Here is an 18,200-nt window from a genome sequence, read left to right on the forward strand (position 1 = left end):
TGACTCTGGGTTAGGATCTGGGGTATTTTTCGAAGTTAATGGGGGCAAGTTTCCCTTTTTCTCTTGGAGAATATGCTTCGGTCTTCCACGCTGAGGTATTTGCATTGCCCAAAGCCATAGACTACACAGTGGAAAATAGGTGGAGGGGAAGGAGTTTACGTATTTACAGGTACTGCCAAGCTGCAGTTAAGGCATTGGCCAGCCCTCTATCTAAGTACTTCCAAACTAGTTCGGCAATGCAAGTCTTGACTAAATTATGTTGGTAAAGACTACGAGCTCGCTTTACCCTGGGTGCCAGGCAACTCGGTAGTACCTGGAAATGAGACCCTTTGACCACAGTTAGCCTAGACCAGGCATTCCTCGATCCGCAACCAGTTATAGCACTACCCACTTCAACCCTCGAAGCCACCATCAGCAACTGGATGGATACTTTGCTCAGCGATTACTCGATGGCTAGTGGATGCAGGTGGGCAAAACGCATGATGCCTTCAATCTCAGAAGGTCTATCTAGTTTTTTCCTCTTACTGAGAAGACGGGACTGCTGACTGGTTACTTCACGTGGCACAAACACCTGACTGTGATAGTCTAAATGACAACTCCATCAGCCCATCCTGCTTTGAAGAGGATGAGATGGTGGAACACTTCTTGTGCTTCTTGCTTGCTTGTTTGTATATCATCGATTTATCTAGATTCGATCTTTTATTTTTTGTCATTTTCTGAATTTGCAGTTTGGCGTAAAAAGCTTTGCAGTTTTGTTGTTTCAAGTTTTGTGTTTTGAAAATGCGAGTTACGAATATTTTTCGCATCACTTTAAAACTCGGAGCGATAAAAATAAAAATGATGTCATCAACACGAATAAACTATTTGACAAATACATCACATACAAATTCATGAGTGAGCTGAACATGTGAGGAGTTTATTTAGTGCTCTTTAGAAATATAACTCCTCAGAGCAAAATAGTTCTTTCATGTTTTTACGAGCTCTGTTTTTCAAAACTTTCAAGTGTGTAATCACATTATTTCAATAAATAGAACACAAGAAAATATCTTATTTTTATTTTTGCCCCTCCGAATTTAGTTTTGGAACTCGCACGCGATGCAAAATTGCACCGTTAGATTTAATCTTCAAATTTTTTTATGAGCTTTGAGAATATATTAGAAATAGGGTTGCCAGATTTTTTATGCGCGAAATCAGTACGTTAACTTGTTCATGCTAAAAAAATCAGTACTTTTCAGTACATTTTTCTTCAAAGCCAAATTATGAATGTAAGTATCAGATAATACTCATATACACAGTATTTTATATTCACGAAATTTTTGAATAGCAATAATGAGATCATTTCTATCGTCAGTGTTTAAATAGTCAAAAAATTCAATGTATATTTTTCACTTTAAAATTACTTTTAATATGAATTTCATTTTAAAAATTTTTAATTAGAAGCCGATTTCCTTCTTTGCGCCTGGAAGAAAACTTTATACTTAAGATCCTCTCAGTTGCTTCGTTTGAGTGTGGTATTGAAAAAAAAAACTAAATTACATATTTTTTCAAACTGTAGTTCAAGTACCACCTTTTAAGCACTTCATCTATAATTCCTCATAGCTTAAATTAATTTTACCAACTACGCAAAAACTTTGAAAGGCTAAGAATTCGCTAAAAAGAGTATCTAACTCTATATCTTGTATGCAAAACTCTTTTACAATGTGAGTAAATTGTGAAAAAAGAATTGTAAGTTATAGGCAAAAGCAATTCGAATATTCAAATTTGTTGTTATTAAACTGAAAGTTATTTTCGAGATAACTAGCAGCACCCGACAAAAAAACGTCAGCCTTCTTTTTAAATAATTAAACCCCCAACATATCGAGGGCTTATATTCAATACCCCTTATCTACATTTTTCACTAAAATGAGATTCTAATACAAAATTCCACCAAAGACTTAACTGTCTTCGGTGATATTAATGCTGACCTTGTATCACGCTTGACAGAAGAACATACTTTTAAATTGCAAAGTCATAATTAAAACCAGCGGTGACAAATAAGACCCAGATGGGTTCTAACATCACAAAGTTGTTTTTGTGAAAATTGCAGATAGAGGCTATTGAATATAAGCCCTCTATATTAGGTTTGTTCCACAAGCTACTTGTAGAAAAACTCTAGCAAAGTTCAAACTGTGAGCGTATATCAAAGAAACTCTAAAAATTATTTGTGGAACGCGTATGTGTAACTCGAAGTTACTTCGAGTAGATTGTGGAACAAACCTATTATCGCAACTGGTACGTAACGACGCGATATGCCCATAAAACGATTGATATTTTTTTTATATTAATTTCTTGGGCATATCAAATATTATCTGAAACATGTGAACTATAATTAAATTATCTTCTTACTTTTTACAGTACAGTTTAAGGAAGTTACAACGTTATGCAAAAACCTTAAGAAAATCCTAAAGTTTTTGGTTTGAATTGAAAATTCAGTACAAATGAGTACAAATTTTGAAAAATCAGGACATTAGCGTACTGATTGAAGAAATGAATAAAATCAGTACAAGAGTTGAAAAATCAGTACTGTACTGATAAAATCAGTACGTCTGGCAACCGTAATTAGAAATGAGCATCAGGGGGTCCACCGAAACCAGTAAAGTTTTGAAAGGGGTCTACGAGAAAAATACGTTTGGGAACCTCTGCTTTAAAGCATGCAACATGCACGGTGGATCAGAACCAAGTTCAACCGAAAGTTCTTGGCACTTGTGAATTTCCTTTCTATTATGTTTTATAAGGAATTTAAGAGAAATTTGTATATTTACTTTTTCTGCCAAAAACACTCATAGGTATTCGAGATGCAGCATTTAAACCGAAATATTAAATCGAAGATCGATTAATCGAGCCCTTCCGATTCGATTTTTTAGATAAATGTGAGTATGTTGCCAATACATTTGTTTTGGTTCTGGTGTTGCATTATTTTGAAGTAATTTCTGATATTATAAGCAATGAAGTTTTTTTGACACAATCCGTGAAGCTGATGATGATGTGGCTGTATGAAACGCTCAAAATTTGAAACATTTTAATCATAAAAGAACAAATTTCTCTTGACTGTGATGTAACTTGGGAAAATGTTTGGCGCCTTTAACATGCAATTGAAAGCTTGCCTTAACCACCATTAGAAAATTTCCACATATCCTACAATGCGTTTCATGATCACATTTGCCATTTTGTATATGCACAACCGGAGGATAATTTAGGTAGGTTTTCTTCAGTGAATGCCTCTGGAAAGGGGTTGTAAGTACATGTTTATTTAATTTAGCATTATAAATGAAATTTAGTGAGCATCTTTAGACTCGATGAACCATATTAAATATAAATTCATTAAAGAAGTATGCATTTTATGAATTAAAAGAACAGCTTTAAAAGAACTTCTCCAAAAGACCATCTGAAATACGTCTCTTCTGGAAGTTTTTCTTTGGGTAGCGGAAGCACTTCAATTTGTGTTACCCCTCACAAAAAAGAAAGAGGAAAATAATTACTTTCAGAGAGGCCTTCTGGAAGAGATTTTAGCTCCTGAAATTATCTGCTGGGTAGTATGTACCTATAACCCCTTAACCGTGGACCTGTTCAGATACATTAACTTTTTTTTTTGGGGGTTCCCCTGAAGATGAAAAAGTAAGTTTTTAGGTGGACAGCAGGACACCAGGACTATTTTCTAAAACCAGGACAAATCCTGGAAAACCAGGACGTCTGGCAGCCCTAGGCTAGTACAAAAAATGAATGGGGCTTTAGATATATTATATCTAGCTGTAATTAAGAGTATTTGCGCTGGTTTATTTAACAAAAAATAGCCAAAGCGCAAATTGGAGCAAAATGTTGAAAAAATGGAAGCATTTCAAAGCATACATGAGAGCGGCAGTGTATAAGTCAATAATTTTTTCCAGAACAATTTCGGGGATGCAGTTTTGTAGCCCATTCAATTTTAGTACAACAAAGTGCAAGTTTCAAGTGGCTGCAAAACATCGTTGATTTTGGCCTTTCCTTTGTTGGAGGTTCATATCAAAATTTTGTCGAGCATACTTTGTATTGGAAAAAAATGCAAACAAAACTTCATACTTAAATTTTTTTAATAATGGAGTCAAATATGCACTTAACGAAAACAAAAAACAATCGTTTTTGTTATTTTTTGGCCTAATAACAAATTGTTGAATATGAAAACAAAAAAACTTAAAAAATGTATATTTCGAAAAAATGTGTACACGTAAGCTTTATTGGGCTAGTGTATTAATGTATAACTAGAGTGCCAGCCACTGTCGAAATTCGACCGTTCTTCTAGCTTCTTAAGACGCTTGGAGAGGTTTTCTAACTTGGTCCGTCGTTTAACTTATAATGTACAAAATTACTTGCCGGAAAATCTCTTGCTTTCGAACTAAACCTTAACTTAAATTTTTTATATCTTTGAAGGTCGTTGGCAGGACTTGGAATATAACCGATACATTCCAGTTTGCCGATAAATTTCGATAATTTGATACATATCGATAATTCAGTGAATTTCAAGAACTCTAAAATCCCTAAACACAACAATAAATTTCGATAACTTGATAAATTTCATTAACAAATTTCGACAACTCAATTAACATTGGTCAATTTCAATAATTTTACACGTTGTTATAACTCAATAAATATATATAACTCGATAAATTTCGCTAACTATAAACTTCGATGACTCGATAAATTTCAGTAGCTTGATAATTTTCGATAACTAAATTTTTTATAGCAAAATTTATTTCAATTCCTATCGAAAGGTAAGTGCACCTGGGCCACATTGAAAAAGTGGAACTTACGTTACTTNTTTTATAGCAAAATTTATTTCAATTCCTATCGAAAAGTAAGTGCACCTGGGCCACATTGAAAAAGTGGAACTTACGTTACTTATTTAGAAATTGTGAATAAAAACAATGGGTGTAGTTAATATAATTTTATAAGCTCAAGTTTATGTTTTGTCTCAATAGTGTTATTGAGCTTTGTACCACGAATTGTTTGTTAAGAATAATGGAAAAAACAACAATTCTTAAGCCGTAGAAGTTATAGCAGCTATTTCGGAGATCTCCTCATCAGACTTCTTTTTTCTACACTTTCAGCAGGGATCGAACCCGCGTTATCGATGTGCAAAGTCAGAAGCGCTAACCACTGAGCTATGCACACCCCGTAAGCTTTTTTTTTTGTTATATTTTATCTGTTTTCTATCTTTATCGCTACCCAGACCTGTCGAGAGGGTAAGAATGGGGGATTCCTCCCCGGGCCCCTGGCTTTTTAAGGGGCTTTAAATATCAGAGCCATAACTTGTTATTAGTTCTTTACAATTTAATTTTGAAAGAAAACAATACGCATGCTTTCAGTAACCATGTTAATCGATACAGAAACAAATATTTTTCCATGTAATACGATGTCATTTGATGCCAAATCATGTGAGGTCATGTTATATGATATTATATCATGTGAAGTCATGCCATACCATATGATGTCATATCATGTGATATCGTATTATGTGATATCATATTTTGTGATGTCATGTCATGCGATGCCATATAATATCATGTGATATAATGTTATATGATATCATATATTGTGATCACATGTCATGTGCCGAATATTAAATTGATAACGCTCTCGATAACTTTGTCGATAAATATACCAATAAAATATCAATAAATATATCGCAAAATATAACGATTCCAAAACCGATTTATATATTGTTAAATATATCGACAACAATATCGATTATTACACCGATAACAAAATTTATAATATTATCGATAACATTATCGATTATTCTATCGATAACAATATCGGTTGTATTGATAGAAGTATCCATTATTACGCCGATAACAATATCGATTATTATATCATTAACCATATCAATCTTCATCCTCATATTTATCTTTATTTTTGCATATTCCCCTTAACCTTTACCTTATAGTGTTTAAATTAACTTTGATCGTCGTTTTATCCTTTATCTTCACGCATATTTGTTTTTGTTTTTATTTTTACCTTTACCTTTACCCTTTTCATCGTACGTACTAAACTTTATTTTCCTTCCTATATTGGGCTTAATCACAGTTCTTAAACTCCTTATTAGCACGTTTTTGTTAAATTAATACGACATATATTAGAAGCACTTGTTTCCGTTGCAACTTGCCCACTTACTCCCAACCAACGAATCGCCGCTAAAGAAGTTTCACTTCAAAAATACAATACATTTGTTTACCCTTTAGTTACCCTAACTCTTATGTATTTCTGACTGTCTCCATTTTCGTCTTTGTCTTCACTTTTGCCTTCTCTTTCTTGTCTTCATCGTTATCATTTATTTCGTTATCTTCGTATTTATCTTTATTTCTAAGCTTAATTTCAAATGCGAAGTGAAACAACATGCGAAACATGTCAAATTGAACATGTTGCAGCAACATCTATACACGAATACGAAAATGTTTAAACGACGCNTGATGAATTTAGTTCTGTAGCTGAACAGTTTTAGATCTCGACACTTAACAAACTCCTGCCTATCGTGACTCGGCACAAAAATTTAAAATATTGGTTCCGTACGTCATGCGGACTGCGCCCCTCGTGCGGATGGGCGGGAATGGAGGGTAAAAACCATTGGGATATTATTATTATTATCTACGGAAAAATGCCTTTCCAACGGTGTTCTTGGTTTTGAAATCGGTTCGGTAAAATCGCCAAACGAACGGAGACCAAATTTATGTTAGCGTATTAATATATAGATACATTTTCTAAAATAGCGGTTAATTTTGAAATAAAACCAAAGTTTTTCTCTTTTGTGATAAAAAAAAAAATCGTCTTAATATAGAAAATCTCCTCAGTTACTTTTAGGTATTTGCGGATCGTTTGCTACCTGATAGCTTTTAGATAAATCTAGATATTGAAACAGTTATAGCAATACCGTATTTTTATTTCTTTTTATGAAAATTAAGTAAAAGGCATTTTTGGGCAAATTATATGAATCGATCTTGGGAGATCGATTTATTTTTTGACGATTTCTTTATGCGGGGATTATTTGGATTTCGGTTCGATTCGCTTCAAAAATTGATTTTTTTTATTTCGATCTGGCATCTCTAATAAGTATACGCATGCTCTGGAGATCCGCCTTAAGACCTCGTTGGGTCTTAAACGGCGCTTATAGATCATTCGTTCATTCATTAGTTTTGCGGGGATCCCACATTTAGACATGATGTCGTACATGCATCTTCAACTTGGTGTATATGAACACGCGACGCTACCCCGAGGGCACAGCGCATTCGGCGTCGCCCAGGCCAAGTAATAACCAACAACCTCTTCCGCAGTGGTACGAAGTGATTGGAAGAAAGAATCCCACTGATCATGTACATATATACCAGGGTTGTTGCGAATATTCGTATTCGCATTCGCAACCGCGGAGCTTCCGTATTAATTTCAACATCTGCATTCGCTTTCGCATTCGCAAAAATCAATGCGGAGCTTTTGCGAATGCGAATGTTGTACATGTGCACTGATAAAACGTATGTCTGGCAAACAAAATGACAAATTGTTGCCAATATTTTTTACCTGTAGGTTGTGTTACCCGTTGTTGTGTAACAAAGCCGGCCAAAAGTCAGATTTATCAATTTTCTATATAACTGAATCATACGACGTACGTCAAAGAGAACATAGTCCTGTTAATAATATTTTTTTTCTTTCTTAATATGATTGAGTGGGCCAATCTTAAAAAATACTACTAGAGATGAAAGAAGGAAGTGTGCACTATAATTTGAAACCACATTGTCGTGATTTGCGACTGATGTCGTATCAATCATTTCAAGTGCGGCTCTTTGAGAAATTTATTTTTAGCAAAAATTTCAAAAACGAGTAATTTTTTTCTCTTGTCGGGAAATATTTTTTCATAGGGTTACATGTACATTCCCAATACACATTTAGGTTTGAGCTCAACTTGAGGTTAAGTTGAGAACTAAGGTATTTCTCAAATCTCCAACGTTATTTCTCAACAGTACCTCAAGTGGAGGATCATAGCGTTCTCAACAAAAAGGGCATTTTTCTTTGTATGAAAAAAGGCCTGTTTCTCAAGTTGAGAAAATGCTAGTTCTCAACTTGAACTCTAATGTAATTCTCCGATTGGTCTCAAACATATCATTGAAATACTGAAATTGAAATAGCAAAATACCTTATAACTTTTTGATTGAAACGACATATATAGATGAATTTAAATATTAATTTTTCATTTTATTAATCCTTTTGTATTATGCAGTAANGTCTCAAACATATCATTGAAATACTGAAATTGAAATAGCAAAATACCTTATAACTTTTTGATTGAAACGACATATATAGATGAATTTAAATATTAATTTTTCATTTTATTAATCCTTTTGTATTATGCAGTAATTAATATCGTATTACAATAATTCACTTCACAGTATATAGTCCGACAGTAATTTTGCCACTTGATTCACATCGCGTTTTATTTTCTTTCAAGAATATTTGAGGATACTTTGAAGATTATTTACTTTTCGTTGGTAGTTTTCCCCTTTATATAGCTTTAGTTTTTCACTTGATAATTAAAAATTCGTATCTCTATCACTTTTTACGTATCTGCGCGTGGGTTAGGGATGAGCTGGAGAATGATGTTGGATATCAACTTGAGAACTATGAACTTCTCCAAGGTTGGAGAAATATTTTTTTGGTGTTTATTGGGTTCGATCCTTGGCTAAGAAGTTATGTGGCAAAATTGTCCAACAACGTCCGTCTTATTTTTCCATTTAAAGTCAAGGAGTGAGATCCTTCAATAGAGATTTCCAGCAGCAATTTTCAGCGTCGATGCTAAAATAATAAAAAATCTGTAGGTCTGACCTTTAATTGGGTAAGAATCACGTATCTTGTGAATGTTATTTGTCAAGGATCTGTAGAAAAAAAGCTGGATTCATCGCTAATTTTTGTATACTCTTTCTTAGATAAGTGTAATTATTTTTTCAATCATAAAACGGCTTATTATCTATTGACGAGTTGGCCTTGGCATGCAATATATGTTGAAAATTTGCGTTCATCTGCCTCAAAATATGAAAACGCAATAAGTCCCCTTTCAGACACGTCAAGTCTTGAAAGCAATTTTTATCGCATTCTCTTTTGTGTTTTCTCTTTGGTTCCACACGCGTCAAGTTTTATTGAATTCAAGTCTTTGGATCTTTAAATGGGAAGCAACGAAAAGATCAAAACAGAACAAGAAAACTTGAAACGAATTGACGGTACGGAGGTATCTGTACTCTTTCCCTCTCTTCCCACCTCCTTCGCCAACGAGCGAGCAGACTTGAAAGCAAGACTTGACGTGTCTGAAAGGGGACTAAGCGAATGGAATCGAACAACAATACGGATTAGATAGCTTATGGCACTGACAGCGGTGAGTAATCAATTGTGACTGCCTGCAACTAGGAAAAGTCGAGCTCAGCCAATAAGAAAACTAATTACAGGCTACTCATTATAGGGGAAGTTTTTGAAGAAGGCACCTTCATGAAAGTCTGGAAGATGCTCCGACATTTTCAGCCCCGATGCAATTCTCAAAAAGCAATTATTCTTGCACCGCAAAAAAAAAATANGGATCTTTAAATGGGAAGCAACGAAAAGATCAAAACAGAACAAGAAAACTTGAAACGAATTGACGGTACGGAGGTATCTGTACTCTTTCCCTCTCTTCCCACCTCCTTCGCCAACGAGCGAGCAGACTTGAAAGCAAGACTTGACGTGTCTGAAAGGGGACTAAGCGAATGGAATCGAACAACAATACGGATTAGATAGCTTATGGCACTGACAGCGGTGAGTAATCAATTGTGACTGCCTGCAACTAGGAAAAGTCGAGCTCAGCCAATAAGAAAACTAATTACAGGCTACTCATTATAGGGGAAGTTTTTGAAGAAGGCACCTTCATGAAAGTCTGGAAGATGCTCCGACATTTTCAGCCCCGATGCAATTCTCAAAAAGCAATTATTCTTGCACCGCAAAAAAAAAATAAATATAAGTGAAAGTCCTCTCAAATGGTGCAGCGTCAATCGATCGAATTAAAAATATTGTCAAGTTTCCCACGCAGATATTTGTCGACTCGAGCGAGCAGTTATTTAGTGGCGCAGGTTTGATTTACAACCCTTTAAGAAACAATTTTTAAATTCAAGAACTAAATAAAATAAACATTATTAATAATTACTAACTTTTCCATTTTTTATTTACCTACCGAAATCACCTAATTTACTTACCTAAATTATTTCTTAAATATACTTGACATTCGCATACGCATCCGCATCTGTGGATGTTAGATTTTAGACATCCGCATTCACATTCGCATCCGCGGATGGCTAAAATTCTACAATCGCAACATCCCTAATATGTACATATGTCCAGGCGTTCACAGCATAAAATAATAGCGCAATTCATCTAAACGCATAAATGCCTCGTAGCCATGTAAACCTCGTAAATTTGCTTAATTTATGATAGATGAATGATTTAGATGAATACCCTGAATATAAAAACTCGATTTTCTTGTATGTACCCATGGTGTAATAATAACAAGGTGTTGTCAGTAACTTAACCTCACTTTTTCGGCAGGTCTATTCCGGTCACGCATTTTAAAGTAGTAGAAAAGGTACTAATTATTTATTACTTTTAATCCGTTTGTGCATACTATTTCAAATTAAATGTAGGAAAATGTATAGTTACAAGCTTATAAGCCTGAATATATGTTTGTATCGTTAGCTCCACACAGCTTGGACATATATTGTAAGTTATGAAAAAGTAAAGGCCGTAAAATAAAGAAATTTCCTATAAGACTGTATATGATTTTTTAAATAGATTAAAACACATAAATACCGATAATATAAGCGAAATCGTAATCTAACCGTGCTGCCGCTCTATTCTAGTGTATCAGTAGTCCATTTGGCTCCATATTATGACAATGCAGCAAAAGATATTTAATATAAAAAAATCGCCTTTCCATACGATTTTTGTGTACGTATTTTTCCTTTGATAACCACGATATCTTTTATATATTATATTTTGAGGAGCAATTTTAAATATTAATATCGTTCTGAAAACACCAAGTTCTTTAAAAATCGCTATAAAACGAAATACTAAAATGGAGTATTTTAGATACTATTTCCCAACTTATAGTAGTATAAAAATTAAGATCGGAAGCACTGAAAATAAGCATGCCGATCTTGTCAAAATTACAACAAACACGTCGCTACTGACAACACCTTGTTATTATTCCACCATGGTATGTACCTATATTTCACTATTTTATTTTTTTTTTGACAAAGACAAAATGCAAATAAAATTGATAAGACAATTATTTAAAGTACAGGGGCCTTTGGGTTGAACTTAAGGTTGATTAATAATATGTTCAACACAAAAAATTGATTTTCTTAATAACCTCTCTCACGATTGTTTTCTTTCCCGTCTTAAATTACTTAGAAAACGTAATAGAAAATAAATTCACAAGAAAATTTTAAGTGCCAAGACCTTGGGGTTGAACTTGGATCCGACCTACCGTGCATGGTCATATTTAAAAGTACACATTCTTACGTACATATTTATGTATGTATTAGACCGTATCACGATGTCTGTAAAAAAGTTTGATTTGTTCCAGGCGATTTTGAACACTTACTATCGAACATGTGCTCAGTGTTGCCAGAACTTTTTGGGCCGACCGGCTAGCTTGGGCAAAAAACGGCTAAAATGTTTCAGCTAAAATTAACAAGTTTTATTGGAATAAAGTTGAAGGACAAATAAATCCATTAAATCATTTTTAGTTAACAATGGAAACTGCCGATATACTTGATCAATTAAAGCTCTACATCAGAAGGCATGTTTGTATTACTTACATAAGTATAAAAAATTTATCAATTGCAAACTTATGGCGTTTTTTTATATTTAAATGTTTTGTCTTCTTATATTCTAACATTTGCACTATGTTACTTTTCGTCCTGCATAATGGTTCTTTAGTAGAAAGTATTGCACCTTTGCCTATTCGGAGGGCAATATTTTGAGAAATAAACACGCAAAGCTGTGAAAAGGCTGATGGAAATAGGCAAATTATTTCGAGAAAAAAGCCAGTAATTTATGTACATCGAACAAGCCGGTCGCTTTTAAGATTTTTAACAATTAAACTATGCCATTTTATTTTTATGCCCATATACATATCTTTAACACATTGACTGCCACGTCGGCCATATATGTGTGACACTGTACTATGCGGTTTACGCCACGTCGGACACATATGTCCGACACGACTATTATTCTCTCTCGCCATGTCACACAGCAACGATTGAGGATAAATATGATTTTATTGCAATAATAAAATATATGGCTTCCCATGAAATTTCTGTTATAGTGGCTTCGGCGCAGCTCAAAAAACAATTGGAAAAAATTGGTTTTGAAAAAAAAATTAAATTCATTTTATTGCAGTAACAAAAAATTTTTTACATATTATTTTTATTTATTATTTTTTGTTTACTGAGCATGTAATAAGCTTTGACTTGTTTCTGTTTGCAAAAATAACGGATTCAAACATCAAAATACATTGTCGTCATATAACGTTGTTTGGTGTTTGTTTGCAAAAACAACATACTCCCAATTGTTTTGTTTTTGCAAAACGAAGTAGAGCTTGTATGACGACGATGTATTTTGATGTTTAGCCAATGTTTTTGTCGTGCATATATGTCCGCCATGGCCCTGAGTTAAAAAAAGTCGGTAGGCGCCACGTCGAACATATGTGTGTGACATACTAATTAGTTAAAAACTGCCTGTTTCTAAGCAGAAAATATTACCAGCACTACCCTAAATTCCAATTTTGACGTCTCTGATGAGATTTAAAAAAAAAAATGCTGTGGCCCCAGAACATCTTTTGAGAGAGGAGAGTATCGCTTTCTTAATGCTGAAAAGCGGATCTGATATATCAAACGTGCTGGAATGAGAGTTAAAATCCTGGCATAAGCAACGGAGTGGGTCGTGCAATTCAAAATTGGTTTTACAAGCTTTCAGAAATATGGGACAAAAGTGTCTTGAAACGCGTGACGGAACATTAAAGCTTACATCAGCCAGAAGAGACGGACTTGAAATTGAGCCTGTCAGTAATTTAACCATAAAAATTATACCAAGCATTTCCCTGCGACTGGCAAGTGTAGGAAGGTTAATAAATCTTATTTGCTGAAAGTGCCTTGGCAGTCAATGTGTTAAAGACCTGCTCACTCTCTGCACATGCCTGTAAGAGAGCAATAGCAAGCAACACTAAAGGATATTAACACCACGATAAAATTATTCATAGATATTGCTTCCCAGAGAGTTTTGCTTCACATGGAAATTCGTTCTCTTTTATTCTCATCCGTTTTTTCCAAGTGTTGCGAGTAAAACTTCACACTAAAATTTAAAACATTCGTAAAAAAATTTTATGAATAAATCCCCTCTACGTTCTTTGGAAAAAAATCTGTGCAAGTTTTGGCTATTTTTTAGTTTCTTTAATGTTTATTATTTTTTATGAAAATATAGCTGATTACTTAACAAGCACCATATAAATCCAAGTTTCGGACTTTTTGGAAGAAATTATGAAATTTCACCAAATTTTTAGCTTTTTAGTCAGCATCTGTAGAAAAATTATTTGTAGTCTTATTAAAGTCTTGTATAGTGAGGTGCGAATTTGAGCTAACGAGGACTTTCTGCTGACTTTTGGAATTATTTTAATGACGGTGTTACGACTTTTTCGCCACACAAAGTATGTTCGACTAGTTTTTTATATGTAATAAAATTATAGTTTAAAAAACCAAAACCTCCCTATTATAATTGCCATTCGTACTGTCATCATGTATGTAACTTGAGAATAGAAATCGCTGCATCTTTTAGGCGCAACAATATTACATAGTTACGTCCCGCGCTAATAAAAGGAAGGTAAAAATGCGAAACACCGTAAACAAAAAATGGCCAAAAATCATCGGTAAATGCTAGGTGCTTTCAATTTTTACTTTATTATACTAAATTTTAAATTTCTAAAGATGCTGATTAAAAATTTAAAAATTTTGATGAAAATTTGCAGAATTTTCATAATATTTTCACAAAGTATGAAGTTCGGGTTTAAATGGTATTTTTTTTTAGTAATAGTAATAAAAACGAACAAACATTAAATTAACTAAAGAAAAATTCCCAAGATTTTCTGCCGCGTCCGAGATTATATTTGGGTCACTGTATATGTGCTTAAAATAAAAATCATTGAATTCAGCCTAGTACTTGAAGACTTTTCGGATTAGAAAAAAGTTTCTTGCAATTGGATATATATCGACTGCTCATATTCAGACTCTGAAATCAAAAACCAACAGACTTCTACATATCGCACCGTCTTCAAAAGAGTCACAACTCAAAATTTGGCATTTTTGAGATTATGCGCTAAAAATGTACGCAGAGCTTTTATTTACCTTTCAGCAAAAGCCGGAGCAAATTTTTGTTGTAATTTGTTAAGAAAAAACCTAAGGTAAAGTCGCCCTTGCCCTTATGATTATAATGTGCTAAGAAATAGTTTTTCGCATTTTCTGACAAACGTATTATTTCGAGTTGTGACTCTTTTGAAGATGGTGTGCGATATGTAATGCTGTGCCTTGGGTAACCGCTTACACGCAAAACTCATTCAACAGATTTCTTAAGTGACAACTCTCATGCAATGCGAAGTATGCATAAAGCGCTGGTTATACTTACATTGCAAGTGCAGGGCAGAGAGAAGCAGCGTATGTGAAGCAGTGGTGTAATTATACTCGACATAGAGCGCATAAACTCCCAGAATCAGCTGTTCAGTGTTATCAGTTATTATGGTCCAGTATGGTCCAGTTAGGTAGAATGCGTATTAATAGCCTAAATGAAGTCGACACTAAAGTTAGTTGCTGCATTTTNGTTTTGGCTATTTTTTAGTTTCTTTAATGTTTATTATTTTTTATGAAAATGTAGCTGATTACTTAACAAGCACCATATAAATCCAAGTTTCGGAATTTTTGGAAAAATTATGAAATTTCACAAAATTTTTAGCTTTTTAGTCAGCATCTGTAGAAAAATTATTTGTAGTCTTATTAAAGTCTTGTATAGTGAGGTGCGAATTTGAGCTAACGAGGACTTTCTGCTGACTTTTGGAATTATTTTAATGACGGTGTTACGACTTTTTCGCCACACAAAGTATGTTCGACTAGTTTTTTATATGTAATAAAATTATAGTTTAAAAAACCAAAACCTCCCTATTATAATTGCCATTCGTACTGTCATCATGTATGTAACTTGAGAATAGAAATCGCTGCATCTTTTAGGCGCAACAATATTACATAGTTACGTCCCGCGCTAATAAAAGGAAGGTAAAAATGCGAAACACCGTAAACAAAAAATGGCCAAAAATCATCGGTAAATGCTAGGTGCTTTCAATTTTTACTTTATTATACTAAATTTTAAATTTCTAAAGATGCTGATTAAAAATTTAAAAATTTTGATGAAAATTTGCAGAATTTTCATAATATTTTCACAAAGTATGAAGTTCGGGTTTAAATGGTATTTTTTTTTAGTAATAGTAATAAAAACGAACAAACATTAAATTAACTAAAGAAAAATTCCCAAGATTTTCTGCCGCGTCCGAGATTATATTTGGGTCACTGTATATGTGCTTAAAATAAAAATCATTGAATTCAGCCTAGTACTTGAAGACTTTTCGGATTAGAAAAAAGTTTCTTGCAATTGGATATATATCGACTGCTCATATTCAGACTCTGAAATCAAAAACCAACAGACTTCTACATATCGCACCGTCTTCAAAAGAGTCACAACTCAAAATTTGGCATTTTTGAGATTATGCGCTAAAAATGTACGCAGAGCTTTTATTTACCTTTCAGCAAAAGCCGGAGCAAATTTTTGTTGTAATTTGTTAAGAAAAAACCTAAGGTAAAGTCGCCCTTGCCCTTATGATTATAATGTGCTAAGAAATAGTTTTTCGCATTTTCTGACAAACGTATTATTTCGAGTTGTGACTCTTTTGAAGATGGTGTGCGATATGTAATGCTGTGCCTTGGGTAACCGCTTACACGCAAAACTCATTCAACAGATTTCTTAAGTGACAACTCTCATGCAATGCGAAGTATGCATAAAGCGCTGGTTATACTTACATTGCAAGTGCAGGGCAGAGAGAAGCAGCGTATGTGAAGCAGTGGTGTAATTATACTCGACATAGAGCGCATAAACTCCCAGAATAAGCTGTTCAGTGTTATCAGTTATTATGGTCCAGTATGGTCCAGTTAGGTAGAATGCGTATTAATAGCCTAAATGAAGTCGACACTAAAGTTAGTTGCTGCATTTTGTCGTAATTTTCAATGATATGGCGGCAACTAACTTTATAGTCGACTTTGTTTCGAATATAAACATGCCCCAATGTATATGGTCAAATCTAAAAAACAGGTAACCTTGGTGTTATTTAGCTTTATTTTCACTGTTGGAAACTATATCAAGCTGGTTGCTTTTGGATATAATTCATTGACTTATACTTGCCAATTATATACCAATTTGCTGCATAACTCTTGAATTATAGGTGTTTAAATTAAAAATAATAATGAACACAAGTGAACTTAGCACTTAGTGTATACTTCATATGTAGTAGGTAAGAGAAGTGTGCATTAGAAAAGAACGAAATGGCAAGTAACTCAAAGACTGTAACTCCACATTTCACAATTTTTAACATTTTCGGTTTATCGCGTATAGTTTTTGAAGCATTTAATTTTAAGAACTTTTTAAGTATGTATTGTATTCCACAACAATTACGAATAATCTTCACACCTTAGCAAGAGGTGTGCCTTCAGAATAAACGCAACTTAATATATTTCTGCGATCTTGAGCGTAATTTTTATTTCAAAAATATCTTAATGAAGGCACATTTGGAAAATACGTCGAAATATCTAAATATTTTTATAACTACTAGGCCTTATAACATTACATATACCTGTAAAATGCTTCAAAAAAATGTTCTCTAGAAGTGTGTAAAAACCCCGATTTAGTACCTTTATGCTCCTTCTTGTAGTCAGAATATTTCGAGCGTGTTATCAAATCAAATTTTTTTCGACAAAGGTTCTGATAGTTGCTCTTACTTAATTGGAGCCTTTTAAATTCAATGGCGTCCCCAGTTTTGCCTGATTGTCTCCATTTTTGGAGATAGCTGGTACTTGAAACTTTGCTTAAATTTTAACTATTTTATAAAAAAACTCCCTCAGTTTTGAAAATATTTTACTAAAATTTTGCACATTTTGTATTTTAACATTTTCTTCACTATCTCGTTATTCGTTGACGTTTGTGCCGTGCGGATAGCTTTCACTTTTGCTCTTACATTTTGTAAATTTTTATGTGTTTTATTCGCTGATAACTCTCGATTGAGGAAATCTTCTTGGTGAGCCGTCGCGGTTAAGTTTTTTTGGTTGTTCTCGTGTGATCTACTTGAGTTACATAAATCAAGCCTTTTTAAAGAGGAAAAAATTTTGTTGGTATCGCAATATTTTCTATTTCTGTTTTGTTTAACTGCTTTGTTGTTGCATTACAGATTGTTATTCGCGTTGAACACATACATATTTGCCTTAAATTTGTTTTTGCAGTTTTCTTTTTCTTTGCCTGTACCTTTGCCTTTGTTCGTTTTACATCGGAGAGAAATAACCATTAGGAACAGCTGATCGTGTGTTGTTTACTTTTTGGTTTCTATCAGTGCGTAATAAACTTAACACTACAGTGCTTTCAAAATAGTCCTAAATATCAGCGTCTATCAATCTACTGATTCTGATACTGTCCGACTGTTACTGAGCTTATCTTTGTTTCGAACCTACATAGAGTACAAGAAGCTTTTCAAAATGTCGTGTTGTTTTGAAAAATGTAATATTACGAATAAAAGCGATTGTTACGATTATCCTTGAGCCCTTGAGGGATTACCCAAATATACTCGGGCTCGTATCGCTGGATTGTTAAATAAATGCTAACGATGACCGAATTGTAGTACAATTAACTTTATTGTACAACAAACAATTTACAATACTTGCTAATACAGTAAAAACACTTTACAATACTTGTTAAAGCAATAACAACGCTTTACTACTTGTTAACACAATTAAACTTATAGCTTGCTTATTCGCAACTCGATTCTC

At 33.8% G+C, this 18,200-nt stretch overlaps 1 protein-coding gene across 9 annotated transcripts in view; it reads right to left on the reverse strand.

Annotated features, from left to right (window-relative positions):
* The window catches only part of Rgk2 (Rad, Gem/Kir family member 2), an 89,293-nt gene that overhangs the window by 17,764 nt on the left and 53,329 nt on the right, over nucleotides 1–18,200 (reverse strand). For 2 of the 9 annotated variants that reach the window (XM_017610595.1, XM_017610597.1), the window contains exon 9: nucleotides 8,652–8,850. The exons of the other annotated variants lie outside the window; for them this stretch is intronic. In XM_017610595.1, the coding sequence (XP_017466084.1) occupies nucleotides 8,813–8,850 (38 nt within the window). In that variant the 3' untranslated portion in view covers nucleotides 8,652–8,812. Of the gene's footprint in view, nucleotides 1–8,651; nucleotides 8,851–18,200 lie in introns of those variants that run through there. 9 annotated transcript variants of the gene reach the window in all.

Source organism: Rhagoletis zephyria, unplaced genomic scaffold (assembly GCF_001687245.7).
Source record: "Rhagoletis zephyria isolate East Lansing unplaced genomic scaffold, Rhagoletis_zephyria_1.1 Rzeph_scaffold_00321, whole genome shotgun sequence".
Taxonomy (NCBI): Eukaryota; Metazoa; Arthropoda; class Insecta; order Diptera; family Tephritidae; genus Rhagoletis; species Rhagoletis zephyria.